This window comes from Lampetra fluviatilis, chromosome 29 (genome assembly GCF_964198595.1).
Source record: "Lampetra fluviatilis chromosome 29, kcLamFluv1.1, whole genome shotgun sequence".
Classification (NCBI taxonomy): domain Eukaryota; kingdom Metazoa; phylum Chordata; class Hyperoartia; order Petromyzontiformes; family Petromyzontidae; genus Lampetra; species Lampetra fluviatilis.
Genome location: NC_136303.1, coordinates 4,407,642 through 4,431,600, shown reverse-complemented (window position 1 = coordinate 4,431,600; position 23,959 = coordinate 4,407,642). Strand labels below are relative to the sequence as shown.

Here is a 23,959-nt window from a genome sequence, read left to right as displayed (position 1 = left end):
AAGTACAGCTGAGGCGGTTTTACCAGTGAATGGTTGTAAGGTCTCAGACATAAATCGGGCCAGTTTGTAGGTGGGTGAATCAATGGTGAGTGCTAGACTAGCCCTGAAGCTGTACTTTAGCCTTGGCCAGTGGCCGAGCTATTGCGTGCACTGAATGTTGAACTTCTTTCGCATCGTACGTAGCCAACCGTGCTAATCTGAAGTGCGGTGAGAGTGCAGTCGGTACTATTGCACTGGTGGCCACGGGAAAGGAGGGGGCCCAGGCACTGGGCAAGGGATTGGGTTGGGAGATTGGTCACGGGGCCCCATTTTTAAATCCTTTATAATAAGTTCACTTGCTTGCTTGCGCGCTTACGACCGTGCAAATATTTCGGTCGTTTTTTTAACCCACTTCCCGTGATCCAATCGAGCTGACATTTTGCACACAGACTCGTTGTGCGTGACCTTAAATTTTCGTGAAATTTTTTTCCCAAAATTTTACACTTTTTAGAAAAAAAAAAAGATATTTAATTACCAATTGCTTAATGGTGGCAGGCAATCATCTGACCCATAGGTGGCAGCCATCTCAAGCCAGAGGACGAGAGGACTCTAGCCGCCACGCATATAAAGGATTTATAGTGAAAAACTTTGTTTTTACGGGTTAATTTTTTCATTATTTCCACCAGGGCCCTTGCCAAACCGACGCTACGCTACTAACATGGGCCAACACAGAGCTCCCTACACAATGCTTAATCTGGGTCTGATTATAATCGAGCAGAGAAGAAGCCGATAGCAGCAGCGGTACTTTAAAGTTGAACGTGAGGTTAGCTTTTGTTGCCATGAATTTACTGGTTTGTTTTGTATTCCTCTCAACATAAATCAGCAATTCAAAAGCAGTGAAATCTGTAGGTGGCTTTCACGGGTGAATAAGCGTCTCAGAAAACCTCTGGGAACTGGTCGTTGAAGCCTTCACATTTTCATTTGTGTTATGAGGCCCTGACACGCAAGCATGAATACCCCTGTGTCTATTGACACAAGAATAAGAAGCAAACTCTTTTTGTTCGCGAATGAATGTGAAGTTCACCAATATACAATGTGTGCGTGCGTCATAAGCTGTCAAAACCCAGCATGGCAAGTGACGCTGAAAGTATTTGACTTCTTTCTGCCGACCTTTAAGAAATGTAGCCTTATTTGTCAAACATCGCATGCGGTCATGTGAACGTCTTACCACCGATCAATATATTTAAAAAAAATGTTTTAGCGAAGCTGTGGGGTGTTACCTTTTTTGTTCAAGGCAACTATAACCCTCTTGGAGGTGGAGGGTGGTGCAAGTGGTTAGCCGCACTATGAACATGTGTGTCTGGAATGTTGATTCCCAGCCACGGCTAACGTTATACTGGTAGGAAACTCCTGGTTACACCAGCCCACAGGGGATTATTGTGTCCGTCCGTCCGTCGTGCAGGGAGGGGCTGGGTGGGGAGGGAGGGGCTGGGTGGGGAGGGGAGGGTGGGGCTGGGTGGGGAGGGTGGGAGGGGTGGGGCTGGGTGGGGAGGGGCTGGTCACCCCGTGGTGCCCTTATAAAACTCAACGTTTAACCTACTCACGCCGGCTTGTGCCCGCCGTCACAGTCGGGCATATTTGCGGAATACACTACGCCGCCGGTGACCCTGGCCATTGACCGAGCAACCCAACGTTCCTACCAGCTCCCTCCGCAGGAATGTGTTAGGCGAGTGATATTTAAACCAGTTCAGGGCCCCATCCTCCCTTCACCAGCCTTCAATGATCATCACGGTGAAGTATGCTCATAAAACCCTATGACCAGCACGTTATAGAGAGGCCTTCATCCAGCAGTCAACTGACAAAGGGTTGTACATTATTATTATAAATTTTAGCCTTTTTGCCAAAATGTAATAATAAACATTTGTCGAGCTTTTGGGGTATTTTCACATTATTTGCGAAGCAATGATAAACGCATCTGAAAATTCGTAAGTCTTTATTGATGGCAAAACAACCGGCTCTAATCTTCTAAACATTGAAAGCCAAATAGGTGATCTTGTTCATCTTGATAACTTTGATGTGCCTTTGAGTCCCATTAGGTTTGAATACTTGTTTTTTTTATGTACCTTGTGAGTTATACACTCGCCGACTATGGCTTAAAACAAGAACATGAAAAGGGATACTTAAACTGTGTCTAATAAAACACAGAAGAATGCATAACACATTCAGTCAAATGGGTCTGATTAAACTGCTGGAAAACAAGGGATATAATTTCAATGCCCAGGCAATTTAAGTATACGCAAAGTTGGATCCAAAAGGCTCTTTGCACATTGCCACGTTTATTGACGTCAGCACTTATATAACCAGCGCTTTAACAAAACAAAAACCAAGTTAACAACAGAAAGAGACCATCTGCAACTGCACAAGAGCAATACACTATCCCCCAGAGCACAAATCCTTCCCATCACAGGATCTGTGCTCACGGATAAAGATCACAGAATGATGCACTGAGGTTAACAGCATTCGACTAAATGCTACATAGGTCAGTCATGGAAAAAAAATGAAACACTTGTCACAGTGAGGTTTTTTTTTTAACTTAAATCTCAAAGATATATATTTCATCTGTTTGAATATTCCCTGCGATACACTTGTTCACAGTTTACAACTGCGTACAGTTCAACTGAAAGTATGAGCGGAATGTCAATGTCAATATGAAAGTAGACTAAGAGAACGTAGTTTGTAACACCATCTCATTGTTTCAGATAAAAAAACACACATTGCGGTTGCAAATGAATAACGATGGAAACTGGGCTAAAAAACTCATCAAGTGTGCCATTTAGAATTTTTTTCCCGTATATTAAATTTGTGGGGGAAAAAAACATTGCACCGTTAAGCAAGAAGAGTGGGGCACATAGATTAATTTGCCGATGTTTTTCCCTCAGAAAGATAATGGGGAGGCAATTTGAAGTTGAGTGCGTTGTGCGTTACGCCTCCGCCACATGGGAACTTTAGCCCCGAAGTTCAAAGTCAATAATCTAATGAATAAAAGCCATCTCGTCTTTCTACCCAAAAGGTGGTGTTTGGAGGCAAGCCAGAGAGGTTTTATAATTGAAATAATTCTTACCACCCACCACCCCGCCACAGCTTTCCCTCGGTCAGGGCGGATATTTAACAAATACAATTTACGACGCCGAGAGGAATACAATATGCTCAACGTTAAATGCGGTACAAGTAGAATAAAAAAACATTGCGACATTTTCACTGCGTTTATTAAAAACCTCATCCACTTTAGCAACGATCACGGGATGATTCGTTTGTGAAAGAAAAAAAAAACAATTCAACAAATTGCTCAGGACCTTTTGGTTTTATATTGTTTTATTTTTTTGTATTAACGTCATTAATAGTAACATTTAAACTCAGTTTTTTTTTGGAAATACTTTCATAAACAATATTGCTGAACGGTCTTGATTATTGCAAGCAAAAGTGCACCACTGTGCATGCACAATTTGCTTGTATTGCCTTTCTACATATTTTACAGTCATATTTTACCTCGACATAGATATTTCAATACATAAATTAATTTACCCTCGCGTTATTTGTACTTTTTTTTACAACACCTTAAGTATAGGATGCGCTTAACAAGAAGCAATGCCGCGGTGACCAGATGAAAGAGATTACATTTCCAACGGATAAGATGTTTGCAATGTGGAGGCTCTGTCTACATGACCATTTGCAAAATACGTGAAGCAAATGTAACCGATCATATATCCCCAGACTTGGAGTGCCCTCACAGCCGCCTTAAAGTTAGCGAGACCCTTCCTGCAATCAATTCGGAGACAAATATTTTAAATATGAATTCGTTTCAGAAAATTATCATCATTACGAGTACTACTACGGTACTTTATTGAGCATATAAACGTGTTGAATTGTCCTATATTGGTCAAAAGCAAGCCAAACATTTAGTTTGCTTATGGATAAATGTACTACGGGAGCAGTTACGGTTACTTTTCGGCCGTTGTATGTCAAATGCACCAGATGCCGGGTTTGAAAGAGTGACACAGAGTCATGCCGCCATACGGCTCAACAAATCATCTTTGAATATGCTGATACAGCAAAAATAAGAGCCTTCAATGGCACCCAAAACAAACAAAAGCCTTCACCCGCGGGGTTCTTCTAAAAGTGGAGTTCCTGGTGGTCGTGCGGTAATTTCCCCTGCACGTGACACTTGACGTCCATTTAACAAAAATACCAAAATCCAATCGTGTCGTTAACCAGCATGGTTGTGAAGTGCTTCGTAATTTTATTCATAAAATAAAGGTTATCAATTTAACTCGATTAAAAATACATTTTCCATCGCTGTTTTTTTTATAATATGTAAGAATAGGTAAAGTGGTTTGCTCTTTGGAGAGATTGTGCTACTGACTACTGGCTCTTCAACTACGTGACACATTGCTTGATGTAATTTCGGTTCGTGGACATTAAATAGAAACACTCAGAATAGGTACTAATCTCTCTCTCTCTCACACAGATTCAATGTTGCGGCCAACGGAAGGCTCTCAAAGGCCACCAGCCAAAACGTCGAATCTATTTCCTTGTCGTCAAGAGCAACATTCCCAGCTTAATCACCCTGCCGTGCAATTGGTAGGACAGAAATGATGACCGTTACAATGCGCGATGTTATGAAACTAAACAATGTTACAATGTTTATTTTACCAGGTAAGGCCCACTGAGCTACATAGCTCTTTTTCATAAGTGACCTGGCCGCAAATGATATCTCAACGAAGTGGCTGATCAATGTGGAAATGTTTTGCAGCCAAATACTCTTTAACGCATGTTTCTAAATGTAGAGGGAAAAATCCACGCGACCACGGGGAGACCACGCACACTCAAAATATACAGGCGTCGGGGTCGGGATCGAACCTACGACCTCCTGTATACCAGGCGAGGTAGTTAACATCTCGCCACAGAGATACTGACACGTCCTATCGCGTACCAATACACCGCGTGCACATGCGGAGCTGGCCGCGGGATGTACTGCGCCGTCCAAAAGTGTGCGCGCTCCACCAAAGGAGTACGCTACTGTGTGGACCTTGAGCAGAACTTTAGGCATGTGGGAAGGGAGAACTTGGCTGCATCGGTGAGAGCAAATACATTTACAATGTTAAGCACGGTGCACATTCGATCGACACCTGCTCGCGACGGGCACTGCGCAACGGAATTCTTGGATCGTGAGCAAAAGTCGCTTGGCACGCGCTCTCTCTCTTTCTCTCGGTCGAAGCCGGCTTCAAAGTGGTAACACATTGGTTGCACAAGTTTTATCCCTGCGCACGTTGGGCAAGAGTGGAGAAATGGTCTATTCATAAGCAATACGGCCGCCGGCAACGACAATCGTCTCGGGTTACCGCAGTGACGCGTTTTACCGTCGGCTCTCGTCGCGTTTCACGTGGGGTCCCATCGTTCTGGCTTGCTGAAGTGCGAAGCCCACGAACGCCCCCCCCCCCCACCGTTCCAAACGATGCGTTGTTCACCTTACAGGCAAACCGGACTTGCTCGCTGTTTGCGGCACGAGACGCCCCAAATATATGAACGGGGGGGGGGTGAGGGGGGGCTTCTTCCGAGCCTCCGTGCGCAAGGCACGACGAACGAAGCGGCAGAAGACCGCTGCTGTGGCCACCCCGCCCGCAAATTAGCAAAGGACAGCGTTGGAATGGCTCCGGCAGGTGGAGTGGGGGGAGGATCAACAAGGCCCACTCTGCAGGTCGCTTGCGGCTGTCTGCAAGGGGCCAACTAGAATTTTTCTCAGTTTGTGACGTTAAGCGTGGACTGATCCGATGTGAAAACCGCGGTAAAATAACCCTGACGCTTTTGACGTAACAAGTAGGCATGTTTCGCCTACCTTGTGCTGCTGTCTGAACAAGTCGGGCTAAATAAAGTACCTATATTAAAATAGGCAGCTCTTCCCCCCTGATTGTGCAAGTGAGTTCTTCATCTCATACAAACAATACTATCACTTATATTACAGTTTTGTAATATGTATAATTGTTGTTAGTCTGTACAGCAAAAGTACCAAAAATTTACAGTTAAAATGAACACACAAGCAACATAAAAAGGCATGAACCACTGGAGCACAAAGTTATTATTATCAGACCGACGTGCCTGAAACGGAGGCAAAACAATAAATTTAATGTTAAATATAAATGTACACATTCAATGAAAGCAGTGCATTACGCTTATTACTGTTATTATTATTATTGAAGAAACACACAAAATTTAACCACCCTCTGAATACACATAAAACACCGCCTGATTTTACAGTTATACATTCGCATTTCTTTTCAAGTTGATAAAACATTGTGGAATTTAGCACAAACCAAAGGACACAATAGGCAATTATATAATATCGATGTCATTCGCAAATATTTTAAAGTTGTTTCTTTTTCTCGAGCACGCTCTTCAATAACACCGTATTCCACTGACACCAATTATGAATATTGTTATATCATTATCATTAATTGCACAACACTTAACAGAGAAAAGTTACCACCGTTGGTCTAAATATCGCTGCGGTGGCGGGACATGGGTTGGTGCTTAAAGAGGCATTTGAGTTTACCTGAATGCGCAAAACAACCCAGACGCGTTTAACACAGTACCCAGCCAATGACACAAGAAAGCCACCAACATCCTAGAGAATGATCATTGAAAAGGGCTCACAATTTAAATGTCCCGTACAACATTGTCCCTTGCCGGTGTTCCGCGCTCGGCTCAGTGATGCCAAATTGATTAAAAAAAAACTGTGCCAAGAAAGAAATTGTCGTGAGCTGGGGGGGGGGGGTGGGGGGGGGAGCACCATAGGAGCATCATGCGTCTTTGCGCATTGCAGTCCCTCTGGAGGTCAGACAGCCCCACGGCAGGAAACAAAACGTGGAGAAACTGCCTCAATCGAGCGACGGTCCGGCTTACCCCAATCGGGTCATTCACTATTACAAACAAGCTCGGATGAGGCTCGTGAACCAATTGTTTTTTAAACCGTAACGTGTAAAAAAAAAAAAACCCCACCATATATTTCAATGTTGAGACGCACTATTTTAACGTTACTGACTCGACATTTTACTCAAATTTTTGACAACCACATTTGCCCGTCGGCCCTATGAATGTGCTCACGGAGGGGCCAACTTTCCCTGGCAACGTGGACGGTGTTCCATCCGATGCCAGCGAGCAAATCGACGACCTCCCTGGACTGCCTCCGATTTAATCAACCAGGGCAACCTGCTGCAATACGGTCGGGGGTGGGGAGGGGGGGGGCTGGTTGCAGCACGGCCCCGCGACTCAAAGCATGGCACCGACAACTGCAGGGAGCGTAGGAGCAGCACGAACGTGAACATCTCCTTTGGGCGACCCCAAGTGAACGCACCGCCCCCTCGGTTACTGGAAGCTCTGGGGGCTCACACGAAGCTGCCCGGGGGCAGTTGCAGCTGGCTCCTTCTAGTGGCCCTCCTCTCTCCAGCCCGGGTCACGGCGTTTAATTTTCCGATGCTCGCGGGTCACCGCCACGACGTAGCCGCAGGTTGTGCGGGCGGTGCAAACAGCGCCAGAAGCCTGGTGCCGGAGCTGTGAAGAGGTAGGGATTGGACAGTGGGGTGCACCCCGCCCCCGCCCCCCCCCCCCCCCGCATTTAATTACTTGCACCAGATTCCCACGGTAACCGACGATAAGCCACTGTCACGATGCCTAATCATGCCAAAGGCGTGGGTCTTCTGTGCAGCTAAACAACGATCCTATTGCATCGCCCCCACAGTTGAAAAGTCACGCATTTCACAGTCATCTGATGATAGTCAGTAACCAATCAAACACTATTTTTTTTGTACGTAACACTGAAGCCGTCTTAAATGCTAGATATTCAGATGTCACACTGATGTATGTACGCATGTACTGCTTACATTAAAAGCAAATAATTGATGTGTTTTTTTAAACATTAAAGTTTGAGAATGACCACAAAAATAAGTTGTTCCATCAGCCGAATGCCACTTTTGACATATTAGTTCGTCGCAAGCAGCCAGCCAACGTTTTCATTGTTCGAACGTTCGTCAAATGCGCAGCTGTTGTTATATTTTTTCAATAGTTTTCTTGACAAGAGAGAACTCACAAGCTAGATATATAAAATAAAAAACGGGGGGGGGGGGGGTGGCGGGGGCGAGGATGTGCCCTAAAACTGTCCTAACACGCTTGGTTCCCCTGTACCATTCACAGCCCTTCGTTTTGTACTCGACGCCCCATACAGATCGCATCACTGCGATCCGTACTCAGACACGCAACTCCAACTCCCCCCTGGACACTCGGGAGGGCAGACGGCGTCATTGGGCATCATTCATCCTCAAAACTCTTCCCAAACCAAATCGGCCGACCGCCTCCTCGACCACATTCTTCGCGGTCATCACCGTGTCACCTTAGCAGCTCCCCCACCCCCTCTCGACTTCTCCCCAGATGTGCCCGGAGCGAGGGCCGACTCCGGCGAGAAATCATCTCGCGTTGCCCCCCCCACCTCCCCACTTTGGGAACGAGCTCGCTTCGTGGTGTCAGCTTAAATCCCACCCCCTCCCCTTTTCTCGTGGCCCTATTAAATTCCTTCCTCAATTTAAGATATCCCTTTCGCTTGCGGGGTGCAGTTAAGAAACCCCGGCACGTATTTTGCTTCTCAGCATCCGCAACGTTACGATTTATTCGCCGCGGCTTTTATTCAGCAAGGTCCTCCGTGGTGGGTCATTCTTGTCAAACAGCTTAAGGCCGAAATGTTTCTCACGCGCGTAAACAATTAAAATCAAACAAAAAAAATCTAAAGCTTGGAAGCATTCGCGTAACCTGTTAAAAGCTATAATTTTAGACCTGTGGTTGTGTGCTTGGCCCGCAAGAGGCAATGTCCTGTTTCATGTTCGTAATAATTTCATCCATATTTGGTGCTTTTCAGTTTGAAGCAGCAGCAGCAGCAGGATGTTGATGTTGCTTTTGTTGAGAATCCACATGGCTGCTACGTCCAAATGCCTGAACCTTTGCGCTCACAGCGGCGTCAATTTTTCGCACTGCCACAGGCGGCGTTGTTATTCCACCCTCAGTCGATCCGCCGGGCCCAGTGTTCAGGCAGCCCGACTGCTGCACACATGCTGCATCGTTCGCCGACTCGGTTTGCATCTCGTCCGCCTCTCTGCCAACGCGCGTCGCCCACGGAACTTCGCGGGAATTCGCAAATTACCTTATTTGGTGGAAACAAACTGACGGAAAGCGTCTGGGTTGGAAAGAGGCTCCCCCCGTCTGAAACGCTTCCCCTCATCGAACGCAGACATTCCCAAACAAAATGCTGTCGGGCGCGCGCAGTATCGCTACAACGCGGCACCGCCACGAGGCGCGCCAACAAAGAGTCTCTCCCGGGCTTTCGTTCCATCTCCACTTCCCTCGCGGTGACGGCTGGGGGGGGTGGGTGGCGGTCACCAGCAGCCAGCGAGCACCGTCGACTGATTCTCCGTCGCCTCCATCATCTCGCAGCCCAGCAGCTCGAGCTCCTCTCCGGCGGCACCGGCGTCACGGTACGTCACCCGCCCCGGCCTCTCTCCGCCGTCCAGGAGGACGCCCCGCTCACCGCCGCCGCCAGCGCCGCCGCCCGCCGGCACCGCGAAGGGCTGCCCTCCCTGCAGGAAGTCGCGCGCGAAGCGGCACTGCTCCAGGTACGCGGCGCCGTCGGCGCGGGGACCCTCGCCTGCGCCGGACTCGTACGGCGCCGGCGCTTGCGGCCGCAGATCCTGCCCGTCGGCGCCCACCTGCAGCAGGTGCAGCTGGTACTGCTGCTGCCTATGCAGCTGCGCCTGCAGGAGCTCGTCGCAGCTGGAAGGGCGGCTAAACGTCACGTGAGCCTCCGCCCCTGATGTGAACGCCTGCGGTCCGCGCTGCAGCTGGTGCGCGTACAGCTGCTGCTGCTGCTGTTGCTGCTGTTGCTGCTGCTGTTGCTGCTGCTGCTGTAGTTGCAACTGGGAAGCCTGGCTGCTCTGCTGCAGGTGATGCGAGTAGTGCTGCGGATGTCCGTACACCTGCTCAGGTTGCTGAAGCGATTGCTGTTGTTGTTGCTGCTGCTGCTGCTGCTGTTGCTGCAAGTGAAAGTGCTGCGGGAGCATTGCATGCGCGTCACTGCTCTGTTGAGCTGTCGCGTACTGGCCTCCTTGGTTCTCCTGCAGCTGCATTTGGTGCAGGTGGCTGTGCAGGCTATGCGTCGGAACGTCCTGGTGAGGAAGCAGGTGCGAGGGCTGCTGTTGCTGCTGCTGCTGCTGCTGTTGCTGCGACTGCTGCTGCGACTGCTGCTGCTGTTGGGTCATGATTTGGCACTGCTGCTGGTTGCGCAGTCCGCTCGAAGGCTGAGGGTAGGGCCCATCGCTCAGGTGCAGCTGCTTGAAGTGCGTCTGCACGGACAGCCGCTGCAGCTGCATCCGCTTCTGGTAGAGTCTGCGATGGGGAGAGACGGCACCACGTGATGAATGTATGTATGCACAGAGCCAACCGCCCCTACTAGCATGCGTGACCACGGCAGGCTATTTGGCACAATTACGTGACCATGCAGAAAACCTCCATCATGACAATGTAACGCAATCATTCCTTTTAAGAAGTCATCCGCTTCCCTAAACATTGCTCCTGGGACAGCGCAGGACTGATAAACTTGGACATCACGTTCATCTTATTTTTTATTTTGAATTTTGTTTGGTTACATTGTTCCTCCCCACTCCACCACAGTAGGGTGCATTATGCCCTGGCCTGTTATAGGCCACACGCTGTTTCTATCCCTCCTTTTGACATTCCCCACTTGTTGTTCTGGGCTCTTGAATGACAATAAAAAATGCTTACATAAAAAAACAAATAAGTTGTCTGCTTCCCAGCCACGGTTAACCCGAGTGATTTCTGCACCGTTCTAGGGCCTCCTCCTCCTCCTCCTGCCTGGCATCAACTCACAATGGCGAAGTACGGTTAACCAATCCTCACGATCGACACCGCATGGGGAGACGTTCACGCCCGAGACAAACGGCTGTAAATTATTGTTGTTGTTATTATAATTATTATGGGTCGATAGAGATGGAGTGATTGAAGGAAGCTCTAGATTGCGAGTCCAGTGGGCTCATGATTACCCCATGGCAGCATCAAAGCAAATGGCATGCTCTGATTACTGTCCAGAGATACTCCTGGCTGGCGAAGGGATAGACTTCAACGACTCAGTGCGAGTGAACTGACAGCAAAGCTAACCAGCGTCGTATATTACCTTCGTAATTTGCGTGCTATCGGAACACGTTTTGATTTCATTGGTGTCGCAATCTCAATGCAAATTGAAATTCTCATTCTGTGCGAATAGAAACAACGATTCAAAACATGCATTTCACACGAGAAGCTGGATAAACTGCATTGTTTGTGGCAAAAAAAGTAAACACGGAGAAATTTAAAATAGAATTGACCTGTGCTCTTGCAGCTGCTGCTGCAAGCCCTTGGTGTGCAAGTCCTTTCCATATACGACGTATCCATTCCGGCTTTTGCACCCCATTCCCAGGGTCTGGAGATGGTTACACACATGCGCAGAGCGAACAGCGGTCAGGACCCAGGCCGTTACAAGACGCGATTCCTCGTCACGTAGAGCAGGGGTCGCGAGTAAAGCGGTGGCAGCATTTGCCAACCTCTACCCGTTGATTCCGCACATCCTCTCCCGGCCAGTGGCGGGCACAGAGTGAGAGCACCACTCAGGGAAATCAGAGTCTCGCTTCTGATCAGCCAACCAAAGCCTCGCTTTTCCCGAAGGTTTAGGGTCTCGGTCTAACCGAGAGGCAGCTGTGAACACCGAAATCTCCGCCGATTGACGATGTCCCGGTGCTAGGAGAGTCACATTCACATTGGCCGAGAGGCGCGGCATTCTGTGTCCCCCTGTCTCCGTTTTTTTTTTTGGGGGTATAGGTGACAGCGTACACCTGCGCAGCGGCAGCGGCAGAATTCTCGTGCTGCCGTACGACTGGAGCCACGACCAATCTGTCTGATGATTGTTACCAATCGTGTCCCCTTGTTGGCCGCCGATAGGGCCCAAGACAAAATACGGGTTCATTTAGTGTTTACGAATATGTTACATTGACAACGTAGTGAAGTTCATCGTAGTGCTGTATTATGCTCGCGTTTCTATGCTTGACCAGCGTGGTGAAAGTACGGTCACTTAACCCCCATGACAACACAAATCATTGGGAGGCCCTCATCAGCGTCATTCAGACGCTGTCTTTCCGACAGACCTGTTCTTCACATGAGGACGGCTGCTTGCGTTGTGGCCGAAACGTCGTGAGAATAATTTTAGTTCATTATGTTTAATTTTTATTATTTTATTATTTCCCTTCTACGTGACTTTACCGAAAGAACCAAGAAGATGAATCCCTGCAGTCACGAAAGCTTTACATCGAAATTTAGGGCTGTACCATGTACATGGTGTTTAGAGAGAGAGAGGACCACTCTGAGTTTGCTGTAATCCTCCACGTTTGTAAAGTAGGGTTGACATTCAAGTGAAATCCACAAAGCGGCATTGAATCAATTGTGTACAGGTCACGGGATGGCATGGCTCAACAGCTGTGGCACAAACTCATAATAACCACAATCGCGTGACTGGCTGGCATGCGTTCTGACGGAAACATTGCGAGTACCACACATGTAAATTCAGGGTTGAGTATTGGATACAAAAAACATTTGCATTCAGGGATTTTCAGTTTCATGAGGACGATTTCGAATCCGTTTTGGGGGAATTTCAGTCTCGGATGGTTCACGTGACATAGCAATTTTACGCATCTTTGTGCTAACAAACGTGATTTCAAGCGATGCTACCTTCTGGTAGAAAACCGCGAATTTGACTTTAAATGCTGCGCCATTATCTGTGCGTTCACGTTTTTAGATCGATCCAAAAATGTAAAATTATAATTTCGGATAATCCGACATGTAGGCCTGATTTTTGGATTTTATTAGATTAATCTGAAAACTGTGAACACATCCCTAACATATACACGCAAACACATATATCGTGACGTAGAAGGGAAATAATAAAATAATATAAATATAAAACAATAAAAATTCTCACGACGTTTCGACTGAAACACAAGCAATCATCATCAGGTGTGAAATCCACAGCAAGATGATGATTGCTTGTGTTGCAGTCGAAACGTCGTGAGAATTTTTACTGTTTTATATTTAGATTATTTTATTACTTCCCTTCTACGTGACTTTACCGAAAGAACCAAGAATATGAATCCCTGCAGTCACGAAAGCTTTAAATCAAAACATATATAGTGATTGCATTTCAGAAATACAAACAAGATGAGATCCATCATATTAAAATGAAGTATAAAATTAACTTGGGCCATATTCTTAGGTTTTTTCGGTAAAGTCACGTAGGTAAAACATCAAAATTAATGAAAATAAAATAAAATAAAAACAAAAATCACGACGTTTCGGAGGCAACACAAGTCTCCGTCATCAGGTGGGACCGTCACAGCTAATTCGGCTGTGACGGTCCCACCTGATGACGGAGACTTGTGTTGCCTCCGAAACGTCGTGATTTTTGTTTTTATTTTATTTTCATTAATTTTGATGTTTTACCTACGTGACTTTACCGAAAAAACCTAAGAATATGATTCCTTGCAGTCACGAAAGCTTCAAATCTAGAATTAACTTGGGCCATTCAGTGGCATCGCATTCAACAGCGTTCAGCCTGAGAAGCCAGGCCCCAAATATGTGAAGTGGGGGAGTTTCTTCCACGTGGTGTTCACATTCACCGCTGAATCATAAACACTCGGCAATTTGTAATCACCAGCAAATTAATCATTTTTAAATTCTAGGTGTGTCAATCAGGTCGGTGTTGTTCCCAGATATGAATGCGGCTGACCATTGATTAGTAACCGTGGCTCAACACTGATAGATTGATATTGCTGTGGGTACAATGTTCGTACTAATTTTAGCTTATCTCATTGAAACAAGGAAACGGCCTTATTGTAAACCTCAGAATGAGGAGATCCAACGAGTGAAACGCTTATGAAAGACTTAACAAATTGGCCAAGCAATCCAACCAGGACCCTGCACGCTCACCACTGCTCCACCACAGCTACTTCCCCCCACCCCCAGTTCACATCACCACATTTATACAACGAGAGAGAGAGAGCACGAGTCAGCCCATGGAAACACGATTGTGCTGCTGTAAAAGGCACAGGGCTTGAGTCAGGAAGCGGCGGAGGGAGGGGAGCGAGGGGTTGGTTGGTAGGCTGACCTGGGAATGCGTAGGCAAGCCGTAGGCGTCAAGGCTCTGCCGGCGAAGGAGGAGATGCGGGTGATAGGAACCGGGGAACCCCAAAGAAGCATGCTGCATGCCACCATCCTTCAACACCACCACCACCACCAGCGGCGAACAAAACCAAAGCAAACGGAGGGGAATGTGCAGGCGTTGTCGTGTTGTGTTTGAGTGCGAGATGTTCAAGTGGACCGGAAGAAAGAAGAGATTTTTACAATTAATAAAAAAAATGTATCGAACGTCCGATTAATTTTGAACCAACAATTATGAAATAAAAAGCATCACGTGGAGGTCTGTTTTTATCTGAAATAAAAAGACCTTCTCCCTGGCTATAATGGCTCCCGATTGGCTAAATTTCCACCGGGCAAAAATCGGCCTGCAGATGACGAACGAGTAAGATGCAAAAAAAAGCGTCGCTTAAATCGTGCTGAACGCCGTTAACGCCAGGCTCCCGTATACTGGCGCGCCTACTACGCGGCTTTCCAATAAACACGTCTTCCACATTTTTGCATTTATTTCCTGTGGCGAAGGGTTTTAAGCGTTGGCAGGGCCCCGCTTCTTCGCAACTCGTCCTACGGGGGCATTCAATTTAAGCCGATGAAAACGCGCGCGTTAATATGTTTTCCTTTGTCGGTCATCATTATTATTATTCTTTTTCTCTCACTCTCTCAACGGCAGATGTTCACGCGGCACTTCATCCTCATGCTGTGGTACAAAATGTCCCTGTTTGGTTGCTAGGTGCGTTGATGGAACGGGTGGGGGCGGAGGGGAATCACGGTAGGGAAAGGTTGGGGAGGAGGGGGGGGGCGTTTGGTGTAGGCAATGGGGGTGGAGGGTTGGGGGGGGTGCGGTGGTGGTGGGCAGGGAGATGGGGGGGGAGCAGCGGAGAGGGGGGGCCATGTGCTTGAGCCGGGGTGAACCCACAGGAGGCACAGCTGATGCTGTCATCTCCCGGGAAACGGCCGCACGTCCGCGCGTGATGCTCGCCCCCGAGTCGTGACTAACGTTGTATAAAGGACATTGCCAGGGTCGCCGGGGGTCGCTTCAAAGGGTTGTAAAGGCGAGCGTGGGAGGTGCACTGCCCCGTGTTTACATCCTGTTTACGTCCCTCCGTATTTTCGATGCTTTAGATGTCGATTTTAAGCCCTCCGTTTGAATTCCACCGTTCTTATCTTTCGTTATAAGATCGCGTATGCTTACATCCATGATGTTATCGGCATTGTTTACGACCCACGGTTGAAAATTTAACCCGGCAAATTTGTATTATAATGTTCATCCTAATAGGGGCGCTTTTTTTATCGTGCTTCGTGTTTGTTACTGAAACGTATTCTTTCAATCCCATGAACGCAACATCAGAGTACAAGGAGCAAATGAATCTGTTCAATGATGCTACAGCATGAATCATGAACATACACACACACACACTTATATACGTACAGCGATACTCTTTGATTAAGTCCCCCTTTGACAACCCAACATTTCAAAGGAGTCAACATGTTGTGTACGAGGCCAATGACCACCAACAATAGTATACGTCGTATATGGAAAGGACTTGCACACGAAAGGCTTGCAGCAGCAGCAGCAGCTGCAAGAGCACAGGTCAATTCTATTTAAAATGTCTCCGTGCTTACTAATTTTTTGCCGCAAACAATACGCATTCTCCGCTTTGCATCCACACGTCCACTGGTGTTTTTTTTTTCTTTCTCACGAGCGAAACATTGACCGTGCCACGCCTTGGCCACGTGTGTGCGTGTGCCCGACGACAATCGCCGTTCGATTACCTGGCCAACCTGCCAACACAGGCCGGAGCCCTCGGGCTGGCCCATCTCCTCCACCTCGGCCTCGTGTTTGTTGAGCTCCAGGATGCCGGGCGCTCGGGCCAGGCTGCTCACGTGCTGCCTGAAGGCCACTACGCCTGCCGGAGGCAAATGCAGGTCAGCCAACCACACCGAGCCACTCGGCAGCTATCTGGCGGGAAGTTACCATCGACCGAACGATGGGGCAGGAGCGGCGCAGGCAGCTCGCACCGTTGACATCGTCGTCATCGTCGTCGTCGTTATCATTGTCGTCATCAATCTTGCAATGATCTTCATTACCCTCATCATCATCATTATTATCACCATCATCATCGTCGTTATGACTGTCAATATCGTCACTCGATACCGCTGCTATCATCATCATCATCACCTGTGCTCTTACACGTGGGTCTTGCAAGCACGCAAATTCACTCGTGCGCAGATAAAACATCGCGGGCGGGCGGGCGGGCTGCAAGGTGGCTAGAAGACAGCAGCCCAGGAAATAGTTCGCCGATCTATCGGCGCAGATTTTGCGAGCGTCCCTTAAAACGTCCCGGGGGGGGGGGGTTAGGGGGGAAACTGGACGGACGTCGTCGCGTACCCTGAGTGAGCGACGTGTCGGACGCCCTCCGACCCTCGCGGAAGCTGACGGGGGAGCGGTTGTGCTCGTCACGTTCGCCCTGCCCGGCCTGCTGCTGCTGGTGGACGAGCCCGGCTCCTCCTCCGGTGGGGAGGAGCGGCGCCGGCGGCGGCGACGGTGTCCCTCCGCCGTCCGCGTCGCGCTGCGAGCAACCGCCCGGCGCTCCCACCGCGGCCGCGGGCAACGCCGCCAGCTGCTGCTGCTGCTGTTGGTGGTGCTGGTGCTGGTGCAGGTGGTGCCGTTGGTGCTGGTGCTGGTGCGGCAGGGGAGGAGGAGGCGGAGGAGGGGGAGCGCCGGGCGGGAGATCCTGGCTCGAGTGATGCAGCACGGTGCCCAGCTCGCAGTACTCCGAGCCCATGCTGCCGAACGGCGAGCCCGAGCCCAGCAGGAAGTAGGTTTCTGCGTGGGGGAGAGGCAGGTACAAGCGTCACTTCATTTGTACGTAGCACGAAGAGGGAGGATGTACAGTAAGTAGGTTGCCTGCCCTGAAATATACATCTTTTTTCAATTATTGTTTATACCACTTTATTGGAGAAACGTGGTGAAGTACGGTCCAATGACGTCACGTGAGTGACATGAAGCAGGGGAAACCTTTATCTGCTAGTGGCTGGACAAAGTGATGTCAGCTGCTGCTGCTGCTAATAATGCTCCTGCTTCATTTGTTTAGCTATTTCTTGAAGTTTCGTATTTGTACGCGTGTTTTATTTTCTGCATTGCTTATAATTTTAACGACGTTACACGCTTGTGTTGAACTTTTCACGTGATGATGATGAGCCACTTCGTTGAGCTAACATCTGTGATGGCCAGGTTGCTTCTAAAAGAGAGCTACGTAGCTCAGTGGGCCTTAGCTGATAAAATAAAAATATATCGTTTCAGAGTTGATATTAACAATTTGTGGGAGGTAGGCTGTGGCTGTCCTATGGAAGACACAAACTCCGTAATAGGAATGTGTAATTTCGATAAATTGGCTCAGGCCAGTAAACGGGATGGCTTCAATGCTCATTTGGAGCAGGAAATCACGTTGCTATATATTTTACTACAGTATTAACATTGTATACGACAGTATTAACATTTTATGAAAAGTATGGTAAAATCATACTTTTAAATAACGTCTATAATTACACACAACACCACATAAATGTTTTCAATGTTATTTTCATTCATTTGGATTTAATCTGCCGGACTGGATCTGAATGAATTAAAACCTTTAATTACGATCAGGTGGTAGCACAGCGATCTAATTGAACAAACTGTACAGCTTCACCCAATTACACAAGAGGTCTGAGTGTAAATACATCATGGAAGGACAAACACGTTACAATGGTAATTTCCACTCCTCGCTGTAACGTGATTCCAAGGTCAATTAAAGGTCAATAAAGTAATTTGCACACGTTAATCTCCAGCTGGCCATTGCCACGAGCTCTGAATAATAAAGGTTCCCTCCAACTGTGACTATCTGGCACTCTTTCAGAAACAACAAGGACCCAGCGCTCAAACACGAGAAACTCAGGGGGTTGCGTTGGCCCGGTTCCCCGATAAGGATACTCACCACACTGAGAAGAGTCACCCGTGCCTCGGGTTTGAACTCGGCTCTCAGAAATGCGAGCCCAATGCTGTCAAGCAAGCAGCCACCACTCCCGCCCCTCTCCCTCCTCCTACGAGGCACACACAGGCCTCCGGGTTTGAACCTAGGGAGCCCAGCGGTGGTGCTGGCACCATGCCCTGATGCTGGGCTGCCTCTGTGCGTTTGATCTTTACTTATTTGTATTGTTCCGAGCGAGCGGCTAGCAGCTCGCGCCCGCCCGCCCGCCCGCCTACCCGTGCTCTCGTGCAGCCCGCCACCCCCGTCCCCTCCGCCGTCGGCGAACGTCGTCCTGGCCACGTCGTGGCGCGAGGGAGGGGCGACTGCGTTGGCCAACGGGGTGAGGCCTGCGAGCCCGCGGCCCGAGTCGCACGGCTCCTCCATCTCCACGCCCTCGTCGATGGAGGCCTCCATCACGGGGCTGATGGGCGACACCGAGCGGCCCTTGCGGGTCGGAGGCACGGGCTCCAGCATGCAGCCGCTCACCTGGGGGTGTGGGGGAAAGGGGGTGAGCGCACACGACACACGCAAAAAAATATCCCACGTGTAGCCTTAACAGACTTTTGGGGCAAGTGCTGTATTTTTTTTCTTCTTTCTTATTTCTTCCAGGGCAAGTGCTGTTGGCGAGCACCTATTGAAGCCGGAATGGCTCACAAGGGGGTGGGTGGCCAGCACCAACGCCTGACCACCTTTGTCTCCACAGTGGAGATGTTTACACATCGCACCAGGTACTCATTTAAGGCCGAGTCGACCTAGCGGTGGCCGAGGACCGGTTCAGATAATCGTCACCGGTGTTGGCCGTGAACAAGACTCAAACTCGCGTCGCCGGGTTCGTAGTGCAGCACAGCGCTAACCGCTGTACCACCGCACATGACAGACACACATGACGCATACGCGTGTGGATGCATACACGCATGTGAAGGGGTTATTATGGGAGAAAAGGCAGACGGGAAACACAGGGGTGTCTGCACCCACACACACGGGTGTCTGCACCGACGTCCGCATCCGTTAACCACTGGGGGGCCATGGGGGCTCTGTGATCCCCCATAACCCCGTCCCTCCGAGGGGATCTCTATAAAAGGCGGGGAGCCAGAGAGCTCGGGGCCAGTTGAACACGAAGCTGACCAGTGAAGTCCGAAGACCGGCAGATTAGGCCCTGGGACTCCCCTCTCTCGCTGCCCTTGTCAGGGCCGAGCTGGGTAAGCCAGCGGCGCGGCCCAAGAGCTTCCGGACCTCTGCTCTTGTAAGAGCAAGGTCGGCTTAGCTGGGTGCCGGGATCTGTGCTTACCAGGGCCAGATCAGACAGCCTCCCGTAGCCTATTAGAGGAGGACTGGGAACAGGACAGGGGACTTAGTACTAAGGGTGGTTTCCCAGCTAGTACGGGTGAAGGAGCCGTTACCCCATTCAACTATCGTGTCTGTCCCTGAGTTAATAAAAAGAGTGTGCCTCAACTCCGTCGTCGTCTCCCTGAACTCACTACACATGCACACACACACACACTTAAATGCAGACGTGCACACAAACACACAAGACAATGCTGCGCCATGCAAAGATGCTTGTTCTTGTTTTTAAATAAAACTACGCACACTGTTTATATAACCAGATGAGAGCCAGATTGAGAGAAAAGTGTCGTGTGAGTTATCCTGCACCTCCAATTAGCACGGTTGGCTATGTACGGTGAGAAAGTAGTTCTACATACACACATATTACGTGGGCTGAAACGACAAAAACGCACGGGGCAATATTTGAGCGCGCCAAGCAAAACAACCCAAGTTTAACAAACCCAAGTTACTCAAAGACGAAGCCCCAGCAAATATTCAACGCAAATCTGCACAACAACAAAAGTCTTCTTGGTTCTTTCGGTAAAGTCACGTAGAATGGAAATAATAAAGTAATAAAAATAAAACATAATAAAATAAAATTCTCACGACGTTTCGGCCACAACGTCACGTTTTGGAACGAATACATTTTCGTCCAAATGTTTTGCAAACATTTTCAAAGCGATTTTTTTTTACTTTATTGGAATAGTATTTTTACACTTTGTACCACAGGGAGGTTTGTCCCTGCACCACAATCCGCGGGGAACAGCCCTTACTCGAACTTTGAATTCCGGATTCCAAAGCAGGTGGCAATTTTAGCCGGATCGATCCTGCCACAGAGCAGCTGTGCGTGTCTCCCATTCTGACGCTCACCGGGTCCCCATCGGTGAAGTGGGGCAACCGTGCGGCTTGCTCAAGAGCAACTGATCCCAGGTGAACGGGCTCATATCCGTTGGTAGACACAACCGTTCCCAGGTTTCTTCCGTTGTTATACAACAAAACAGCGTTGTTAACGAAACAGCTCACGCGAAAACCAGCCGACTACTGGGGTACAATCACCATGATCTCAATGCAAGCGCTGCCCAATTATCTATATTAGCTTTATATATCTCGGTCCCAGGATTCCCTGATGATGATGATAATAATAAACACAAGTCAAACCTCCCCCCTGCCGCCCTCCATCCATGCCTCATTTGCCCCTGAGGTTTACTAAAATACCAGAGGCCAGACATCAATTACAATTCATTCATTAAATGTTTAAAAGCCACGAAAATAAACGGGCCTTTTTTGTAGCAGGCCTTCCCGTAACCAGAGATACATTCTCTGACGTGCCACGGCCACAAGGGAGAGGGCCCCCCCTCCACCCCCCGGAGCCTCGTGCTGACTTGACTCAAGCGGCCTCCAGACGCTGCCGCCGCCGCCGCGTTGGTTGCAAGCAAGATATATATTACTGGGGGGAAATCCGGCCACTGGGTGGCACGGGGCGGCGGTTAAGAGCCCGTCGGGCTCGCGATCGGAAGGTGTGCGAGTTCAATTCGCGGTCAGGGGTGGCTCAGCCCTGCACCCCGTCTAGGATCTTCATAAACGAGGAACAACAACTTCTAGGGGAAGTCAACAGCAGCTGGCCCACGGATAAACTCACCCCCCCGCCCCCCCGCCCCTATAATAGTAACGAGGAATTTGCAGTACTGGGCAAAGGGCTGCAAACTGGAGATGATCTCCTTTGTTTTGAATGCTGCACATGTTGGCGCCAGGGAATGGTTGGTTGCTTGCAGGCGTGCGAATGAAGTCTAATCTAAAACGAAACTATTTTTTATTTTACCAGGTAAGGCCCACCGAGCTAAATAGCTCTTTTTCAGAAGCGACTCGGCCACCAATTATTGGTCAACGAAGTGGCTTATCGCGTGGAAATTTATAGCAGGAAAAATGCACTGAACGCACGATGTTTCCAAATGTGGAGGTAATAATCTGAGGACCTTGGAGAAAAATCCACACTACTACGGGGAGAACACGTAAACTCCAAATGAACAGGCGTCAGGGTCGGGATAGAACCCACGACCTCCTGTATACCAGGCGAGGCAGTTAACATCTCGCTACCGCGGCGCCCCTTAAGTCAACGGAAGCAAAGAGATATGCGGAATTCACTGCACCGGGTGCGACGATGACCCACAGCTTATTGTGTGGAAACGTTCTAAAGCGCCCAACTGTTTTCAGCAAAATGTGCACTTTTGGGACGATCAACGCAAAACAGCTCAAACACCCCCGCACGAAAAACGGCGATTGCAACGTTCCGCATTTCCGTTATTTGTCTACAGCGACTCGAAAGCATCAATGCAAGATACAGCCAACAAAAACAGTGTCGCAAATTGCGAAGGAATAAAAAAACACAACGCACGAGTCACGTGAACTGCGTTCGCGTGCCACTCCATGCAGCGACGCCAGTTCTGCCAACAGCGGCTGATTTCTAAACGCCGTTACCAAAGCAAAACCGGCACGCCTCCCACCCCCCGCCCCGCCCAACCTTGTCTCATGCCAAGTAGACGTTAAATACTCAACAACATCATTCACAAAAGTGGGCCAACGTATAACCTACGTCAAGGTCAATATTGACGAACCACCTTAAGACCGCATCGTGACCTTCGACCCACTTGTGGAAGCATGGGGTTTGTGTGCGTTGATAAGGCCTCTGCCCAGAGACAAAAACGCAATGTTGGCTGCGCGAGGTTACGTGACGAGGTCGTCTCCTTTTCCCTCACTGCAGACTGCTGCTGCTGCTGTGGCTGCCTGCCAGCGATCCCTACACCACGAGTGTGGGGAAAAATACGTCCTTTCATATCAGAAGGCCCTTGGCGGGTCACATCCCGGTAAACGTGGAACGTTGGGCCACCGGTTCCAAGCACGTGCATACGTTGGAACGTTAAACTGGGATGAGGCCTACCTAAACTAAATGTAACAATTTTTTATTTTAGCAGGTAAGGCCAACTGAGCAAAAAGCTCTTTTTCAAAAGTGACCCGGCCACAAATGACAGCCCAACAAAGGGGCTTATCAGATGGAAATTTATAGCAGCCAAATACTCTAAACGCAAGTTGATTATAAATGTGCAGGGAAAATAGGAAGATTCGGTGAAAACTCCATGAGACTGCGGGGAGAGAGACACGCAAACTCCAAATACACAGCAGACGTCAGGGTCGGGATCAAACCCACCACCTCCTTCGGCACCGGCTATCGTAGAGTGCGGTCGTGTCGCTACAGTTCTCTGCGGTGAGTACAATGTCTTTAAAAACAACGGCGCTAGGCCTCTCTAAATAAAATCAACGCTGAACCGCTTTGGCGCATTTCCGAGATGCAGCGGTGAACAGGGACCCACCCTGCAACTTGCAAACGTTTCACAAAGGGAACGGGTTAAACACCTGGGAGGCACAGGCCAGTGTGAAACGTGCGATAGGAATGCAGTGACTTGATTGCACCAGAGTAGGGGGGAGGGGGGGGGGTGCGGTGCGTGGCAATGGCAGGGTCGAGTATCCGTGGGACATTGGCGTGTTGTGGAACACGACGGCAATCGGCGCGCGGACACACGCTGAGCGAACCGCCCGTCTCAAATCGTTCGTCTCCTGGCTCGGCTCGACGAGTGCGGCCATTAGACGGAGTCCACCACGCCGCACGACGGAATTAACTCCCGCTCGGCCACCTGGCTGCAATCAAAATCACCACCGTCGCACTCGTAAAATTGTGTTTATTTTTATTGTTATTATTGTTATCATTATTGTCGTCGCCTCCACCATCGTCGTCGCCATTTCTGTTTATTGTGCGTTGAATTTCTGCTCAATTATTTGCCCTCCGTAGCCTCGAGTTGTGACACGCTGTGGCTACACATGGCAATTATGGCAAATGGTATTTTAAGAAATAACGCTTAACTTTTGCTGTCGATAGCGTATTATTATGTTGTCCGAAAGAAAGGGTTTCAAAGGGATGGTTTCTGACACAACAGCCGATCTTCTGGTCTATTAAAATCTCTACGTGCTTCTTTCCTTTCCGCTCATAATTGTAATTGCTCCAAAAATAAACCACGTCCTGCGGGGGGAAGCTAGGGGCCGAGTTGTTCCTCTTTTGGATGTGCGCCTTGCGGAAAAAAAAGCTTGCGCGCACTTCGATGGACGCGGAACAAAAGCTGAAAAAGCGTACGCTTGAAAATACGTTGAGAGAATACGGGAGAAGATCACGCGGAACTAGCCAACTTGCGAAAGTTAGAGACGTCATATTCACCGTTGGGAAAAACTAAGCGGGCTTGGGGCAGGAAGACGTCGCTAGAAGGGACAATGGC

At 48.9% G+C, this 23,959-nt stretch overlaps 1 protein-coding gene across 2 annotated transcripts in view; it reads right to left on the bottom strand.

Moving 5' to 3' along the window:
- Nucleotides 1–2,294: 2,294 nt before the first annotated feature.
- Nucleotides 2,295–23,959, bottom strand: part of LOC144942963 (serine/threonine-protein kinase SIK2-like) — an 86,852-nt gene continuing 65,187 nt past the window's right edge. The window contains exons 10-15 of one of the 2 annotated variants that reach the window (XM_078870027.1): nt 18,554–18,803; nt 16,697–17,134; nt 16,081–16,214; nt 14,279–14,386; nt 11,454–11,548; nt 2,295–10,458 (exon numbers count right to left, since the gene is read on the bottom strand). In XM_078870027.1, coding sequence (XP_078726153.1) covers nt 9,453–10,458; nt 11,454–11,548; nt 14,279–14,386; nt 16,081–16,214; nt 16,697–17,134; nt 18,554–18,803 — 2,031 coding nt within the window. In that variant the 3' untranslated portion in view covers nt 2,295–9,452. The remainder of the gene's footprint in view (nt 10,459–11,453; nt 11,549–14,278; nt 14,387–16,080; nt 16,215–16,696; nt 17,135–18,553; nt 18,804–23,959) is intronic. The other variant, XM_078870029.1, reaches the window with a different exon arrangement.